Source organism: Anser brachyrhynchus (genome assembly GCF_964034855.1).
Source record: "Anser brachyrhynchus genome assembly, chromosome: 5".
Lineage (NCBI taxonomy): Eukaryota > Metazoa > Chordata > Aves > Anseriformes > Anatidae > Anser > Anser brachyrhynchus.
The window spans coordinates 29,161,733-29,179,527 of record NC_137699.1 but is presented as its reverse complement, the minus strand read 5'-3'; the positions used below and the strand labels follow the sequence as shown (position 1 = coordinate 29,179,527).

Here is a 17,795-nt window from a genome sequence, read left to right as displayed (position 1 = left end):
CTTCGGCTTCAGAGGGCGCGCGTGCGCGCTCTAGCCCTTCCTCTCGCTGGTCGGCCGCGGGGGGTTGTGGGGGATCGGCGGGCGCCTGGCGGTCGGAGGCGGCGGAGCTGAGGAGCGGGAGCCGCGATGGTGAGCGGGGGGCGCGGGGGGCTCCGGGGGGGGGACTCGGCCTGGACGCACCGGCACCGGGGAGGGCGGGGGGAGGCAGGGGGGGACGGCAAGGCCGCGGTGGGACCCGGCCCGGCAGCACGTGGCGGGGGGAGGCCGCGAGCGGGGGCTCGGGCCTGGTCCGGGGGTGCGGGCCCGGGGGTCGCCTCCGTGAGGGGGGTGCGCCGGAGCCCCTCGGTGCCCCGGGGCTGGGGGGAGAGGCCCGCCTCGGCCTGGCTGCGGTCAGGAGTTGGGCTTCTGCTGCCCGAAGGAGGGGAAAAAGTCGCCGAAATCAACTCCTCCTGCCTAGCTTGAGGAGCTGGAAGGCCCCTAAGCGTGCGGTGCACTGCCTCGCTTCGCCAGGCGTCTTGCTGCTCTCCCCGTACCTCCTTCTTCTCTCTTTTTTCCTTCCCCACAGTTTGTTTTCGTCTAGGCTTCGCAATTGGCAAAATGCTCTTCGGGCAGATGCTGCCTGGCTCCTGCTCGTTGGGGTGCCAGTGCTGCCTCAGCCGCTTTTACGGGGTTATGTCTGCAATTTTGTACTTGGAGAGCTTTCTAAAGGGCGCTCTGGCAGTTGAAAATTGGAGTAATATAAACCAGTTTGGGGTCTTATTTAACAACAGCCAGTACAACTGCCCGCTAAAAGAAAACACAAGAACACGAAACAATGCAACACAATAAAGGGCCCGTACTGCACTCTTCCACATTACCTATTCCTATGGCATGACATTTTCAGTATCTTCCTCTGTTTTGGTTTTCTAACACTGAGATTTATACTCATGGAAAAACCAAACAGTTTTTATTTACACTGATCTTTGTCCCTAGGCACATATTCGGGGGGGGGCAGGTAAAAGTTTGAAAAAACCTCTCAGGTTTATGAACTTGTCACATCTGTGGTGGGAGAGGAGGAGCAATTTTACCAAATCAAGCTAAATTAGTTTTTTTTAGGTTTTTTTTTTTTGTCCTAAGGTAAAATAACAGGAAGTTCTTAAAGAAACACTTAAGATGTAATACATTGATACTGCAGTACAATTGATCCCAATGGCAGTAATTTTGGTAGACCAGCTAAGGTGGACAAAGATCTTAAAAGCTAATTTGTACAATATAAACACGAAGGAATTGATTCTTTTATTGTTTGCTTTACTTCAGAGCTTTTAGCAGAAGCTGAGACATTAATACTTGTTAGAAGGAGAAATTTAAGTGGCAGTAACAGGATCAAAAGAAATACTAGCAACAATTTGGACTTGTTTTTTGATGTTATTGTAGTAATTATTGTTAGAGGCTCACGATCTATTGGTGTTGCTTTTAGAAAAGCTGAATTATGCCCTTTTTTTGTACAAGGGAATGAATAATTTCCAGGCTGATATGGATATTGAAAAGTTTGCAAAGAGAAAAATGGTTTCCAGTCAGAAGCTCAAATAAATTCTAACCTGAAGTTCTGAAAGAATTGGCTTGTATGTCTGGCTCACTGATACTTTTTTCCTGTAGTCTGAGTATTGGGATAGTGTCAGACTAAATATGTTGATTTAACAGTCAAAGACCGGGAGGGGTATTTTGAGGCTGGAAAGCTTAAAGTTCTTCCCCACCAGGACACTGAAAGACTGGATACAGAATTCACTTAACTATGATAAAGTTGCTCATCTCCTAGGCAGTACAGTTTTATCTATACTTTCTTAGGTTTTGCCAAATAAACCCAACTTTTTTCTTCTAACGTTAAAGTTGAGTTTGAAAGTACAAAGACCACAATTGCAGTTTGCAGGGCGTTCTGCTGCTAAAACACGCAAGCTTTTATAGAACACACTGAACTGGCCGACAGACCCCGTATTTTTTAAGAAGGGTTTCTTACTCGGATGCTCCTGGGAGATCAGAGTTCCAAGTCCTGGAAGCGAGCCTGGTCACAACCAAATACAAAGGGTACTGCTGGAAGTAGTTGTGAATGGATTTGGCAGCCCTTTGACTCCCTGGCGAGGCGTGCCTGGGACAGTGCAGCACACTTAGGAGCAGCTGGATACCAGCGGCCCTGGGGGCGTCCCGTTCACATCTAGCGTCCTCCGGTGTGCAGGGAAGCAGTCTTAGCAGATGTGGTCTCCTTTGTATGATTTTCATTATAGCACAAAGCTCTGCGTTCTCCTCCTTCATTTCTGGGAGGGGAAAAGTCTTACTGCTACTGCTTCTTTATGGAACTTTCCTTCTGAGCTCCTCCAAATCTCCTTCTACCACGTTATGAATTTAAAAAGCTGAAACCGTATTCCAGGTCGATCGTGGTATAAAAATTTGGACCATTTTCTTATAAATTCTTTGCCATTTTTCTATCACCGCATTTGAGCACTGAAGTGGTACCTTTTAACTGTTCTGTCCAAAGCGTGGGTTATCAGCAGCTACCTAAATGAAGCCTGATAATGCATTTTGGTATTTGTTTCCAGTGTGTCTTACTCTGCAGTTCCCTGCATGAGTTTTACAAGTTGAGTGCTCACTTTATATATTAGCACTGAAAGTGCTGGGTTAAATTAGCAGCACGGGAAATGCTGTTTTCTAGGGTGCTTGCAAGCTTCCTATGATGTGTAACCTGTTAATTAGGTCACAGGCTGTGTACACTTAAAATCTTGTTTGTTTAAATTACTTGCTGCATCCAAGTGAAAAATATTACAGAAATAATGCAAGCCACAGACCGTACAATCATCAAAGCCTTCCCTGCAGAAGAGCAAGTTTACAGGCTGACATTTGGAACAGTTATCTGTGCCATAATTACCCTTTCAGTAGGCTTGCTGAAGTGTTAAAAAAATAATCAGCACATCTGATTTGCAGGAAATAATCTTGAATACCAAGTGCAGATTTGTTAAAGAATTTTTGTTACCTTGAAGCTGAATAACTCAAAATAGCTCTTTGTGTTTGAATCTTTAAGGTGAGACTGACAGGGATGCTAATTTGGACTCCATCTTTGCTTTCTAGCTGGGGTACTTAATTCATACTAACAGCTTGCCTCTGGAATACAATAAGTAAATGCACAATGGGATAGCTTCTATACGTTGACTGCATCGCCTTGCTTTTCTGTTTAAGCAGAAACTACAATTTTCGTGTTTGATTTCTTCAACACAATAGCTGCTTTACTGATGATTTTACATTACACATTTGTAAAAGTTTGTGAGAATTGATAGGACTGATTGGAAGCAAAAATATAACACAGCTTATATGAGAAGTATTATTTGGAAAATGTCCGTGACCTTGATTGGTAGTTCAGTGTTTAATACTGTACTAAATTTTTGCGTTATTTAGCCTGGTTAGTTTTGAGAAGACTGTGCTGTCTTAGTCCTCATAATTAACCTTTACGTGCCAAAGATGTGTAGAAGCATCACAAAGTAACACTGGGAACAGCTGTGGTATGCTTCCCAGTTTGTGTAACGATCTGGTGGCCAAAAATAAAATTACAGCTTATTTTTCATTCAGATAAATAACTTCGAATTTAAAAAAAAAAAAGATTTTGAAAAAAATGTTGTTTTCTTGTTTTGTTTTTCAGTCTCACACAATTCTACTTGTTCAGCCTACCAAGAGGCCAGAAGGCAGAACATATGCTGATTATGAATCGGTGAATGAGTGCATGGAAGGTGGGTGCAGTCATTGTAGTCTAAAACTATTGTTAAAATCCTGGTTTTGACATTCTCATACTTTCTTGGTAAGAGAATAAGCTGCTGTTGACGTTTTCCCAGGATAATTCGGGGAAAAAAAAGCAAAAGTGTCATGTTTTTAACTTACTAATGTTTTAGCGAACTATTTAGTTATCCTTTCTTTGTAAAACTTCCTTGTGACAGTAAATGTCTCCTTTTGGCTTAACTAGATTGAACCATGTTCCGTTCATGAAAGTAGGCATGGGGCCATGCAACAGACCGGTCTGAACATATTTCACTGCACGATCAGATTCCAATTCTCACAAATCTTGGTGCTAACCATGTAAAGGAGAGATTGCTACAGGAAATAATATATAAAATAAAAGCATGCTTGTAATTGAAATGTAGTTTGCAACCTGGTGGCTTCTGTGCCAGAAAAAAAAAAGTTCTGTGTGACTTTGAGAGAGACAGCGAGTTGGAGAAAAGATTGAAATACTACAGCTGTATAATTTAAATGTAAAAGTTCTCTTAGCATTAAAATCTAATTCCAGAAAGCTTTGCAAGACAAACAAAAGCATAGGAGAGATAATGTGAAACCCCCATGCTCACTTTAATATTACATTCTTTTCAAATGTATCCGAATTATTTATGGGATAGATTAAGTATAACTTATGTAAATGTACAGACTTGCTCTGGCACTCTTATCTCAGTCACTATGTTTGACTCTTTCGTGAAGAATGATCTCTTCTGAGACTTGACCAGCTGTATTTAACAGTACTTAGTCTTTCTCAGGTGCTTGTACAGTAGAAATATATGTTGCAATTGCTGTTTAAAAGTTACTAGACAGAGTTCCAGGCTTCACTTGGAGCTTACTGCATAGAACATTAAATCTATGACAGAACTAAATGGTTTTCCTTTAGATGATGATGCTCGTCATGCATCTTACCTAGTTTTATAGTATTGTGTTCAATGCAAATAGCTAAAACAAAAAGCATTTCAGCAACAAAATCTGAGTAAGTTCATGTCTGTTTTCGTGGTACTCACATCTAAACTTTCTTGGCATCTGGTTCAATACCTGAGAAAAAGTGCAGCAAATACAGATTTTTTTTTTGCTTTTCTCCAGTGCTGACATTATTGCATTATCAATCTTTTTTTTCCCCTCTGTAGGAGTCTGTAAAATGTATGAAGAGCATCTGAAGAGAATGAATCCCAACAGTCCATCCATTACATATGATATCAGCCAGTTGTTTGACTTCATTGATGACTTGGCAGACCTCAGCTGTCTTGTGTAAGTTCAGTTGTACAAATATGTTTCAGTGACTCACAGAACTCTTCTGTATAAACTCCTACATGTTTTAGACTGGCTAGTCTGTTTAAATTGGGGCTGGATCTGCCTTTATGCAATTGGTCAGATTCTTAAGGAGGCAGAATGATTAATGAATTGTATTCAGCTCTATTCAGTCTTTAATATCATTTTGGTGGTAGTCTATAGAAGTCACTTGCAACTGTTTACTTTGATTGAGATACAGCAAGATGGAAGCTTCTGTAAATCCTAGTTAAGTGATCGAGGAACCTATTAATCCTGTTGATCCCCCTGGCTAGTGGTTTGAGTGCCCTTGTGAATACATAATCTCTGATTCTCGTCTGTGTGTTAAAGTTGTGGGCAAGCAAAGGTGGTCTTGTGTGCTTTCCATTCTGGCTGGACTGAAATCAAGTGTTAAGTTTCAGTATTTAGAATGTAGCTAACATTGTGACTGAATCAGGTAGATCCTGGCTAATTTCTGCGCCATACATTTCAGAGCAATAGTTTGAGATGACAGTGGCATTGAATTTCACAGAAATTCTGTAGGAATATGGATACAAATAGCACATTCAAATAACCAAAACCACTTCAGTTTGCTCAGCTCGAAATTCTAGGATCTCTTTTTAAGCCACTGAGTATCTAGTGTGGACATTCCTGCAGCTGTACTGCTCTGTCTTAAATCCCAATGCAAGTTCTGTGCAGCTGCACAGTAAGCAATCCTTGCCAATTAATACAGTTTAAAAAAAAAAAGAAAAAAAAAATTGTATTGCTTTCCTTTGCATCTAGATGTACATACGGAAACAGATTACATTACTGATAGTGACTTGCTACAAATGGCATTCACCAAAGATTTCAGTAGAATAAATAAATTACTATGACAATTTCTGTGGTTACCTTGTTCTGCCATGTTAGATCTCCTGCTGCCATCGTACTAGGCTGATGTGGTTTGAAAGACATGCTTTGTTTTAGCATATTTAACAGACTGAAGACTATTTGCTTTAAGAAGCAGTGACTGATTTCTTGTACAGTCTTTCATATTTCTTAATAAGGCTTGTAAATTTAGTGTCATGCTACTTCAGCTTAGCGTTTTCCACCAGATGGCACACACAGCACATAACATACCAGACATGCCTTGTGCTTGTGGAGATTTGTGAAGAACTTGCTATCTGGTCTTGCAGTGTAGCGTTATGAATGGATAGGGTGGGAGGGAGGGGAATAAATCAAACAATTCCCAAAACTAACATTTCTTATACTGTAATGAAATCGTTAATATATTGATACACACTAAAACTCTCTTTGGCCTTGAATTACTCATGCTGGGTTTAAAATAAGGTTTTCTTAAAAACAGTATGTTCAGTATTTTTTTTGTTCTGTTTTTTAAAGTAAGAACTGCAAATTATTCTGAATTGAGTTAAACATCTGGATTTATACTTTACTGCTTACCAGTGACCGCCTTACTGTTCTTACCTGATGAGAAATACCTGTAGTGAAATTGAGGGACTGGCTGGGACATTCACTGAAAATACCATCTTTATCCAAAAAAAAAAAAAAAATCACCTTTAAGGACTAAAGGGGGAAGGAGGGCATGAATCTTCACAGTTAACTTTATATGCTTTGCTTTTATTTTTCAGTCTAATTCTGCTTCAGTTCAACAGTGTCTTGAGTAACCAAGTTCTTTAGCCCTGGCAAGAAATCTTGCTAGTGGTCTACTCTTATCACCTGTCACTGAGTAGTAAAGAAAATTAACCTGTAGGCTCTTGTTTTCAGTTTGCTTATTATGAAGTGTCCTTGTTTATTAGATGCAAGCTTGCCCTTGCTGCCAGCTGGCAAGAATCATTTGTCATCCATCTATTAGCCTGCCTTTATTCCTGGAAAATTGTGCTTTTATTCATTTTATTAAAAAAAAAAATTCAGGCAGAAGTGGAACACTTGAAAAATTACATGAACACTTGCTTGAAGTTAAACTGAGTGTTTGGCTCATTAAGACAAATTAAGTATAGTTTCCTGGTGGAACTATTCTTCTTAATTCTAAGCTCCAGAATATTAAGGTGCTCTGTTTTCTTTCTCCCATAAGTAATTACATTCATGAATTTAAATGCAAAATGCAGTCTCTTAATAGTCTTTGGAGAATCTAGTCGTTTCAGGTTCTTACTGATCTTGCTGGGTAACTTGTGAGGTTTTTTTTTTTTAGGAAACAGAACAAATCTTTGATAAATGGCAATTCCCATTCACTTCTGATATTACTGATGTTCTGTATACAACTTTCTGCCTCGTACACTTGAGGACACTTAATTGTCTGTGAAATCTTTGTAGTAAGTGTTCCGTGGAACAGACCAATATTACATGAGTTCTTTTCTTTTTTTCTAGTTACCGTGCTGACACTCAGACATACCAGCCGTACAATAAAGACTGGATAAAGGAGAAGATCTACGTCCTCCTCCGCAGGCAGGCCCAGCAAGCAAGCAAATAATGGGTTCACCATCGTTACGTGGGGCTGGGGGAGGGCTTGGACAACAGGTGTGTACAGAGTGTAGTAGTGAAAGTTTTGTATTATAGTCATCCTGTTGCCATCTTGTTAAACTCTTTAGTCGGGACTGAATGTATTGTTAGAGATGCAAGGATTTTGTTGGATTGACCTTTTTTTTTTTCAGTGTAAATGGGGAAGAAACTGCAACATCTTCAGCAGAGTTATTTTTTTTTTTCCTGCTGGTTAGCTAATGGTCCTACCTTATTTGAACCCCTGGGGCTGTTCACATTGTACTTCACCACATCCACTGTATGTGCCCTTCTGTGGGGTTTCCAACATTTAGTTTTGTCCTTGAGACGGTCTTAATGGGGAATAAAAAAACTACCCTTTAGTTAAATTCGAGTGCTGAATTTTGTGTTTTTTCCTGCTATACCGTGAACTAAATCTTCCTTGTCCATTTGCTGAAGAATGGGGTTTGAAAGCATGTGTGGACTGAACATCGTGGTCATTTGCTGTATTACAGGATGGCTCAAAGTCTGGCCTTACAAATTAATTTCTCTGGCCTATACTTGGCTGTCTTTCCTGGGGATCTTGGGGAAGCATTGCAACCCCTTTGTTCTTGCACTCTAAACTTGATCTTTCTTAGAAGGCATTTATATTCAGGTAAGCGTCTGCTTGCTAGGACAGATGATGGCTAAGAGCAGGCTGATGTATCGCATCACAGACCCCATGAATAATTCTACTTCCAAGCTTCCCCTGAGAAAGGAACGGGCAAAGTGAATTATTCTGACGTGGATCTTGCCCAAACTGTATTCCCTCTTTACAAGGGATAAGGACCTATCTGCTTGCATGCTCTGTAGAACGATACCCTCCCCCCTGCCTAATACAGATGCTGCTGTGTTTGTAATCTGGCTGTACTGAAAAAAATAGTGCTGGAGGATATATTAGACCAAATAAATAGCAGGTAGAAGAGCAAGGCTAAACTGGTACTTTGTGCCTTTGTGTTAGCCTAGAGTCCCTCCACTGTGGGTACAGATTGGGATCAGGCTCTCCAGGTATGCCCAGCCAGGAGCAGTTCTAGGGTTAATGGAAGAATGTAGCTGTCTCCAGTGTGCTTAACTCCCTGAAACACATTAATAGTTTGATAGACTTTACAGCAAATGCATTGGCTTAAAAGAATGAGTTCAAATGGACTGTGTATAGTAAAGCTTTAATGAAAATAGCTTCACTTAAGCGATAAGTAAGTGCTGCTGAAGACTTTGAGTCAAATTACTGGGGAGAAAAAATTCTTAGACATACCCACGGGGAATGTTAGAACATTTTCCAACATGAGTACAAATTGGAGGTTAAAGCTACTAGTTCTTTGATTGTAGCGATAAGGTATCGATTCAATCTGCTAACTTCAAAACATGCTTCCTTTAAAACAGATTTTTCAAAGCAGGACAGGTCTGAAGCGTATCAACACATGGTTACTTAAATCTGGAAATATTTCTGTGTAGAAGCTTGCTTTTCTATCCCAATGCAACTTAAAACAAAAATAACCCACTAACTGTTGCCCCGTATAGCGACACTCAAATTAATATAAGCAATGTTATTCAAGCATCTTGTATAGTTTATCCTCCTGTTTAGCAAGTACTGAAATAGCATGTTCTTTCCCAAAATATTTGGGTTTTATTACTGGTAAATATTTCTTCATTAAAACTCCACTATTCTCACAGTGAACCAATCCAGTGCATATTCCTTTAAGGTGCTAAGCAGGATGCAATTCTGCAGTCTTTTAAGTGAAGTCAAATAAAAATCCCTTCTCGCTTTCTGCACACTAAAAAACAATGATTAAGTGTTTTTCTCATTTTGTGAGCTTGTTTTTACTTTAAGAAAAAAAAAGGCATGTGGGCACTTTCCTGATTGTGAAAAGTACAAGGAACTGGAAAATGTAAGTATAAGTTCCTTTTATACCTGTGGAGCCAGACTCAGCCTTCTGCTGATACAAAAGGTAGGGCCTGTAGACCACTTTAGGAGAAGGCACTTAAACATCTCGTTTCCCTTTGGTACCTAACTACAGCTGTCTGCTGTTTTTGTTTGTGTTTTTTTTTGGGGGGGGGGGGGGGGGGGGGGGGGGGGGTGCTGCTTTTTCTTTCCTCCTGAAATAAGCTACTGGTTAAAATTCCCTAGTTAGTTCCTGAGTTGCCATTCTCCACATTACCTTGGGTTTGCCTTTTACTTGTTTAACTATTCATGAGACAACAGAACAATTGCTTAACTGGGCAACTGAGTGCAAAAACACTTGAAGGAAAAAAAAAGATGCTGCAGCATCTGCCTGATGTGTAACAGATGAGAAAGGAGAACGTGAAACTAATCTGAAATCCATCTAACTTGCTTTCAGAAATATAGTAAAGAAGAGGGTTGTGAGCATTTGGAAACATAACATGCCAGTAGACATTCTGTTGGCACTCTAGTAATGTAGTCTGCTGTAGGAGGCCAAGTGAAAAATTACTTTTCAATTTGCTGCTTGGCAGGAAAAAAATCAGTGGTATTTCATTAGTTTTGCGCCCCTTCAAGCTCACATTTTTATCATCTAACTCTGCCCGAACCTTACAGCATGTGTCTGAAACAGGTGAAAGAAACGCCAGACTGTACGACTCTGTACCCAGAAGATGCACCACTGACGGTGCTCTAACGCTCCCTTAGCCAAGCTTGAAGTATTGGAGTGGTCCCTATGGTCAAAGCCACAGCTACAGGAGGGTTGGGCCTAGAGTGAAAGACTGTTCCTGGATCCAGGGACACCAGGAGTCTTACGGTGTCTCTTCACTAGCTCCTTTCCATTAAGGGGCGATAGCAGTGTTCTTAGGACCTTCTCCACTTGCACCCGTCCCTAAAGGCATATGACAGCGGTTCCACTAACCAATATCAAACATTTATTTGCCTGAGTTCAGCTGCTTTACAATTAAGGTTTGTTAGCAGTGTTTTGCTAGTAATCAGTGAATAGGTCACGTGATTACAGAAGGTATGTCTGAAAAGAGTCCGTCATCCGTCATCCTGTGCATGCTTTGCCCTGTGGCAGCCTGATACTTCCCACATGAAGGACATTCGTAAGCGGCAGTGTTGATCATAGCAGCTACAGTGTGGGAGTAAATGATAAAGGTAAATCATACTGGCTGTTTCTGCAGGGCAATGGTAAAGTCTTCTAAAAAAGGGAGAAAGAATGGAATTTAGAGACCTAGTATTTCTAAGTACTTGATTTTTTTTTATTTTTTTATTTTTAAAAAGTCCATCAAGCAAGCCTAGCCTCGCTTCAGTGAGATAGATGAGCCCTCATCCATTGCCGGGAGTGTGAAGCAACTGAGCTGCCTGGCTTATGGAGCCATGAAGCATGCTATATCTCATCTAACCGAGTCGTCATGCAGACTCTGAACTGCCTGCTACTGATCCCAAGTGAGGCAAAACCAGAGCAGTACAACCCATTTCATGGCATGGCTGTTCACCAAGCAAATAATAAGGTGAAGTTTCAGGAGATGACGGAGTTGATCTAACAGTTCGTTGCTATTGTAAGGGCACGATGCTGCTCCACACTGTGTAGTTTCTACACTTGTAGTTATTACAGCTGGCACAGGAGAGACACTGGGAGTCGTGGGAGAAAGGCAGAACAGGGGCTGCCGCTCAGCAGCCATAAGCAGAGCAGTTGGTAACTTAAAATCTCATTTGGGGCTTTGACAGCAAGATCAAGCAAGTAAATGCTGTTTCAGAAAATGGTAGCTGAACGGCTGTATACATAAAGGACCAGTTTATCTGCCATTGCATGTTCCTGACAGTTTGTGATGGACTGGGATGGAGGGAGAGGATGCCTGACACGATTATATTGTGTGGTTTGGGGATACAGACCAAAACTTCACAGCCAGTTTAAGGACCTAGGTCTGATGTAACCCCACTTGGATTAAAATTTTGATCACATTTCACATAACAACAGTAACAGGATCACTCTCTTACAAGAATCCCACTGCAGCCATCTTTCAGAATTCTGAAGACTTTTAGAGGGGGCTTGTGGAGCAAAATCGAGTTTTTATTCCTTTTTTGAGTGTGAAATAAGTGATTAAAATACTTGTCTTCATCTACAGTTTCTTTCCTCATCACATTCTTTTAAAAGCTAGACTGAAATCATGACATCTGTGACAACACACCATAAGCACAGCAGGCAAGTGGCATCCCCATCGTTACATCAGTTTGTTCTGCTTAACACCTTTGTCACAGTGGGAAAAGAGTAGAAGCAAAGACCACCTTGTTACCTTTGTTAGTAACTAATATACGTGCTTGAGAAAAAAATGTTTACAACAAGAGGGCACTTGACCGTTCCTGGTATTTTTTAGGTTAGAAGAACTACCAGTTTCTTCACTTCCATTAAAAAGAGGTAAAGTTACAGAGTTGTTGATTGTGATCTCCTTACCCTACACCAAGCAGTGAGCTAGTTCATGATGCATTGAAAACACATGGAAACTTATTAAGAGGAGTTACTCTCAGAGGGAAGGGAATGCTCCAGCTACTCTGCTTTAGAGTACATAAACAGATACATTTGCCAATCCCGCTGAATTGCAAATTGTATTGATTTAGCGATTGTATTTAAAGAGAGCTTTGTTGGAAGAAATTCACTTAAGCAGTCCATCAATAAAGATAATAAACAGTGAAAGTCAACAGTCACTGGATTACAAGTATAAAGTAATTTCAAGCTCTTGCTTTTCAACCCCTGTGAAACTTAATTGTCTGCTAGAACCTCGTATTGTCTGTCTGTTGACTCTGGAGTGTATTAAATGCATTAAATCTCTTACCATTAATGTAAGTTTGTTGTGGGGGAGGGAAGGAAAGTATCTTGAGGGGTCAGGGAGCTTCCTTCAGCAGCTCTCCAGCATGAGGCAGGTTGTGGCTGCGGCTAGTAACTGAGCCCAAGAGTGTCAGTGTCACTGAGTATCTGGACTGCTTGTGCCTGAAGCTTGGAACCATTTGCTTCAGATTTATCTCAATTATCCTAAGCTAGCAGAAGTTACATATCAAAACTGTAAATCTGTTTAAAATAGAAAATTATTTTAAAGCTCTGCTATATTAGCCAGTCCTCTTGAGTTTTTCCTGCACTGAGTGTTGTCTGTTATAATGTTACTTAGTGCTGGCTGAATATAATGTGCCATTCACTGAAGTAGCAGGGGAATGAATTGCCACTGAAATGCACTGAATGGAGAGGTTTGATTTTGCACAGTACAAGACAGTTCTCTGTTCTGACCCATGAATAAATGTTTCGTCTTCTTCTGAAAACCATCTAAGTTAAAGCAAGCCCTGATTGGATTCGTCACGAAGAAACATTGGATCCTGGCGATGTTTTCTCATTACTGCAATCTGAGCTATGGATCTGTACGAACAGTTTATCTGCGTGACTTTCAGGCTCAGTTCCAATGTATAGCTTTTCTTTCCACTCTGTGCTTAGCTTGCAAGTGACATGCAAGCAAAACTTATCCCCACTCAGTTCCACTGCTTGTGAAGCATTGGCAAGATTTTTGCTAATATTTTTGTACACAAAACAGTCAATTTTCTCCTACAACCCCTGCAGTATCAAACTTCTTAGTGTTTCCAAATAAACTGTTACTTTGCACCATTGTCTTTGCATCAGCACTCGGTGACACGCACACAGCTTCTGTCACTGCACGTAGCAGCTGCATGCCTTCTGCTTGTGCCACATAAGTCAATGAGACCTGGAGGAAAACGAGCCTGTGCGCTTAAGGTCTGTGTTTCTGGGCATAGCTACTGGCTAAACGAGATACTGGCATGGCCCAGATCTCTAATGCATCAGTGCTTCAACCTAGTGTCTAATTCTATGACTGCGTGGGAAACAGGCTCCTGAGTTTAAGCTACTGCCTTGCTGGTTACCTGGGGGACGTGATTTCGCACACTCCAACACACGCCTGATGCCCAGGGAGCCTGGGGAGCAGCTGTCCTTGGAGATGTTCAAGACCCGACAGGACACAGCCCTGGGCAACCTGGTCTGGTTAGACCTGCTCTAAGCGGGATGTGAATAGAGGACTTCTGGAGCTTTCTTCCATCCTAAGTTACCTGTCATTCCATGGGACTCATTACTGCGACATCCCATATCTTGAAAAGTGGGAAACGCGAGCTCTGAATCCCTATTGTGACTGATTTCACAGAAGCATCTGAACTCAGTGTTCCCCAGCCTTCCTAGGATATTGCTGCAAGTGGCAGCATACCAAGTACTCCTAAAGGGGTTTGCATGACACAACTGCATGACACACTCACTGGGCTACAGCAGGTACTGTATGTAACTGCTACCCAGCGAAAAAGATAGGGTATGGACAGGTCAGATTTGATCTTGTTCCAATGTTTTCTGTGCAGGAATGAAGGTTTACACGTGACACTGAGTAAAATGCCTTGTTAGATGGGTGTAGTCCTGGGGGGCCATCAGACCTTCCACCCAGACACACCCCGACCCCAAACACACACCCACACACATTTCCAGCTGTCAACAAATGTAAATATTTCTGTATAAAAGGCCTAAAAAATTTGTGATGTTTTGATAGGAGAAGCTCAATGCTCCCTGCCAGCCTCACTAGGAGGCGGAGGCATCCTAACGCAGTACCCAGTGAGGTACATGCTGGGGAAGAAGAAAGTCAACCCCGCTAGGACTAGAAACAAGCCTTGTGCCACGTTTTGCTTTTCGCTATGGCTACCTTCAGGATCTGAGCAGAAAATAAATTTATTTTAAAATAAAATGAAAAAATATATATATTAACATGATTTCTGAGGGATTTTTTTTGATCTTCTACACCTATTCCACTGTAACACTGGAATGCAGCGGAACCAGCAAGACATCAGCAACATGCAGCAAGCAGAGTCGAGCATCCAATCCTCTTTGAAGGAGTGCATTTCTCAAACCAGAATTGTTTCTATTCCATCCCATCTCCAGAAGTTCAGCCAGGGCCAAATCAATGCAGCTTTCCCTGCCAGCTCATAAGGCTACTCCAGAACACCTTCTGCAGCCCATTCCAACTCTAGAATGAGAAATCTTTGCAGCTCCAGAACCTTCTAGATTCTGGCCCAGGTGAGTTTATGATCAATTTCTACTGACGGTGTGCCAGTAACAACATTTTATATTCTTTCTCCAAGTACTTCTCCCTTCATCTCCCATGAAAAGTAATCGTTCCCCATCTCAGTGTTACTAAACGAGCAGCTTGTGATGGGTGGTTCTCTGCTTCTTTACCCGTTTATCTTCAGCTGAACACAGTCAGCATTCCGGACACCTACCACTCTAAGTGAAGTTTACCAATCTTTCATACTCTGTTAATGACACCTCCCTAATCTTAACCAAGAATGAATCATTTAATGCCTCCAAACAATACATGTGCTGTTTTAATGTCTGCAACACTTCTGATTGTTCTTGATAACTCAGTACACCCTCTATCTCTTTGCCCTGTGATCTCCAAGCACTTGTTATTTATACAAAATGAAACTTCAGCTAGAAAGACCAAGAAAGAGCCATGCAAGAATAACCAAGTAATTAGCCTTAATTAGGACACTCACCTGGGATGTTCCAGAGGACTTGAGGCCTCTCTGAAATGGGTAGAACAGGGACTGTGTTAATCCTAAAACTGCATTGCTGTGCCTTGGGAGAAAAGCACTCAAATCAGGTCAGCCATAGCTCCAGGAAGTATTTCCCATCTGCAAGTCCCCAGGAAAAGATGCACCTCCCTCTGTCTTTTAATTAATGAACCAATCATCTCGTTAGCACATTGCATAACCTGGGCAGCTCTCTACTCAGCATGGTGGCTTCTGTCTATCTTATTCCTCATACCCCATTCCCCCCCAAGGCCAGGAAGCCTAGGCTACTCATTTGGTGCCCTGGATTTCTCCTGGGGTGGAACAGCAGCCAGCAGAAATTTTATTTAAGACCCCCCCACACCCACACCCACACAACAGACCTCAAATAAAACACGTTAAGCTCCACAACTCCTAGTTCTCCATTTAAACTGTTTCAGTACAAAATTCATGACTACCTCTAGGCATGCTGTCATTAGAAGTCAGACATTACTTAAGTCTAGTTGCAGAGAGAACGAAGGTCCAACCTCAAAGGTACTTGACATATAATTCAGACTGAAAAAAATCTACCTTTGTGATTTGTCCAATCTCTCTTCCAGCTACTGGAGTAATGTAAAAATAAAATCCAGGTCCCAGCCCAACAGCCAAGCCAGCTTCACACAGTTTCCCCCATTTCCCTCACTCACACGTTTATTGACCGAGCTGATATTTCCTGCCCTAGTTTCCACCAAACACTGACTCACCGTAACTAGGAATAACTATTGCTAATTTAAGCAGAAGATCCCATGAGGACTGAAATACACCCTTCTTCCTATTTACTTAGGCGAGCCCAGTAAAGAGAAATCCATTAGTGGTTGTTAAATTCAAGGATGCTCTCCCTGGCTCAGGCTGTCAATAAAGCAGAAGTTATTAAGGGCCCTGAGAGTGTTTTGGCAGACTAGCGCCATTCAATTGCCCTCTTCCTATTTTTTCCCCTAGACACTTGGTTTTGGTCACTGACAGAAATAGGCTAAGGGACTAGGTGGACACAAAACCACTTTTTTTTTTTTTTAACTTAACTAATCTTTTTCACAGATGTTTTACAGGGAAGATTAAAGCGTGTATGCAGATCTAAGGTAGATGAGGAGTTTCCATAGGTAGTGTCTTCCTCCTTGCTTCCACTTCTTGGTGGTTTGTGCAGGCTATCCTGAGACTGAGAGAACAGGAGACGACGTAGCTCTGGCTGGTGGAGTTACTGGTTAAGAGCTGTTTGCTCGGGGGCTTCATGAAGACCTGGGAAACACTTCCCCCAGAATGCAGGTGGTACTACAAATAAGTTGAACTATCCACTTCATGGCACTGAGTGGTTTTTAAAGTGACTGTTAACATGGCAGATAACTTTTTTGTAAACTAAAATGCAATTAATAACAGTGATTTAGCCACATCCATGTCTCATTGAGGCCTAATACTTCAGCACTCTGGCAATTACTTCTCTAGATGAGTTCTCGGGGCCTTGGCAATTGCTTGCTGCTGCTATTTTACTTCTATGCCCTAGGAGTATAAACTCAGTTGTAGAAACTCCATCTGAGGCCATTTAATGAACTACATGAATCAGAGCCCTGCAATAAAGCCCAATTAGAAATGAGAGCACAGAGAATATTGATCCACTTAAAACCTTTTAGAGACTTCCCAGCTTTCAGAATCTGCTTGGTCACTCATTGCTACAGCAGGCAGCGAGCCTTTCCTGCTATTTCCCTTTCTTTAGCTTGCTGGGATTATGGTTAAATTAAGATGTGATTGAACAGATAGCTGGTGTGGGCTCCGGGCTATGAGGGAGCACCCCCAAATAACCCTTCTCACACATGCTCACCACCCTCTGGGATGGGTTTTATTACTGCCTAATTCAGAGGAAATTTTTACAGCAGCATTTGCTTCTCCTCTGAGCAATCTCAAAAACCTTTGAGAGTGTCTAATCCATTTTATTAACGGGACAATGTTGTCTGGAGGTTCTGGCTGCAAAGAAGTCACAGATGATAGCATTACCATGCACAGCACACCCACGAAAGGGTCTCACTAACTCAACACCTTCAGCCTTATTTGTAGTATATTACAGGCTAAAGAGCCCCTGTGGTAATGAAGCACACATTATTCAAATGAGACATTTGATCAAGATTTTCAAGAAGTGTGCATTAAGATATATGAGGAAGGTATGGCATCCCATCCTAAAAACGGGGCTCAAAGGTGGATGGCTTCAGACTGTTGCAGGCGGGATGATGTGTGGATGAGGCGTGGTGTTCAGAAGCCCAGATCCAAAGGACGTGGGTGACATCTGAACGCTTACAGCTCACATGGGGAACCCGCAAAGCCTCCACGCAGCTGTCGTCCAAAGGTGGATTCACCTTCGCTGCACACATCTCAGTTCTCACAGCTCAGGCTCTGCTTCAGCGCATGTTAAAGCATCGCCACTGCTGACAGCTGGTCCCCTCCGACCTCACCACGTGCTGCGGGATCGCAGTCGATGTGGTGAAGCAGGCTCAGTTCTTTTGCCATGAGAAAGAGACCTCTCCTCCCCAGAGACTGCCTTGTTTCGCCAAGTTATATAGGCTCTTCTGGGGCTGGCGGGAGGCATTAGAGGGCAAAACACTGAATGCCGCCTTCTGAGGCTCTTTTGAAATACTTTGCATGAAATATCTGAGGATGACCTGCACCAGAG

The 17,795-nt window shown here is 41.9% G+C and overlaps 1 protein-coding gene across 1 annotated transcript; it reads left to right on the top strand.

Moving 5' to 3' along the window:
• Window positions 1–3: 3 nt before the first annotated feature.
• ERH (ERH mRNA splicing and mitosis factor) lies at window positions 4–7,916 on the top strand. The gene is made up of 4 exons (XM_080595407.1): window positions 4–129; window positions 3,662–3,749; window positions 4,917–5,037; window positions 7,420–7,916. The coding sequence occupies exons 1-4, from the start codon at window positions 127–129 to the stop codon at window positions 7,520–7,522; spliced, it is 315 nt and encodes a 104-aa protein (XP_080451533.1). The 5' UTR covers window positions 4–126; the 3' UTR covers window positions 7,523–7,916.
• The last annotated feature ends 9,879 nt before the right edge of the window (window positions 7,917–17,795 follow it).

What these genes read in the sequence shown, in the direction of transcription:
- ERH (XM_080595407.1), top strand. An exon ending in GGTGAATGAGTGCATGGAAG is followed by an intron (nt 3,750 to 4,916) that starts GTGGGTGCAGTC and finishes TCCCCTCTGTAG; the next exon opens with GAGTCTGTAAAATGTATGAA. An exon ending in GCAGACCTCAGCTGTCTTGT is followed by an intron (nt 5,038 to 7,419) that starts GTAAGTTCAGTT and finishes CTTTTTTTCTAG; the next exon opens with TTACCGTGCTGACACTCAGA.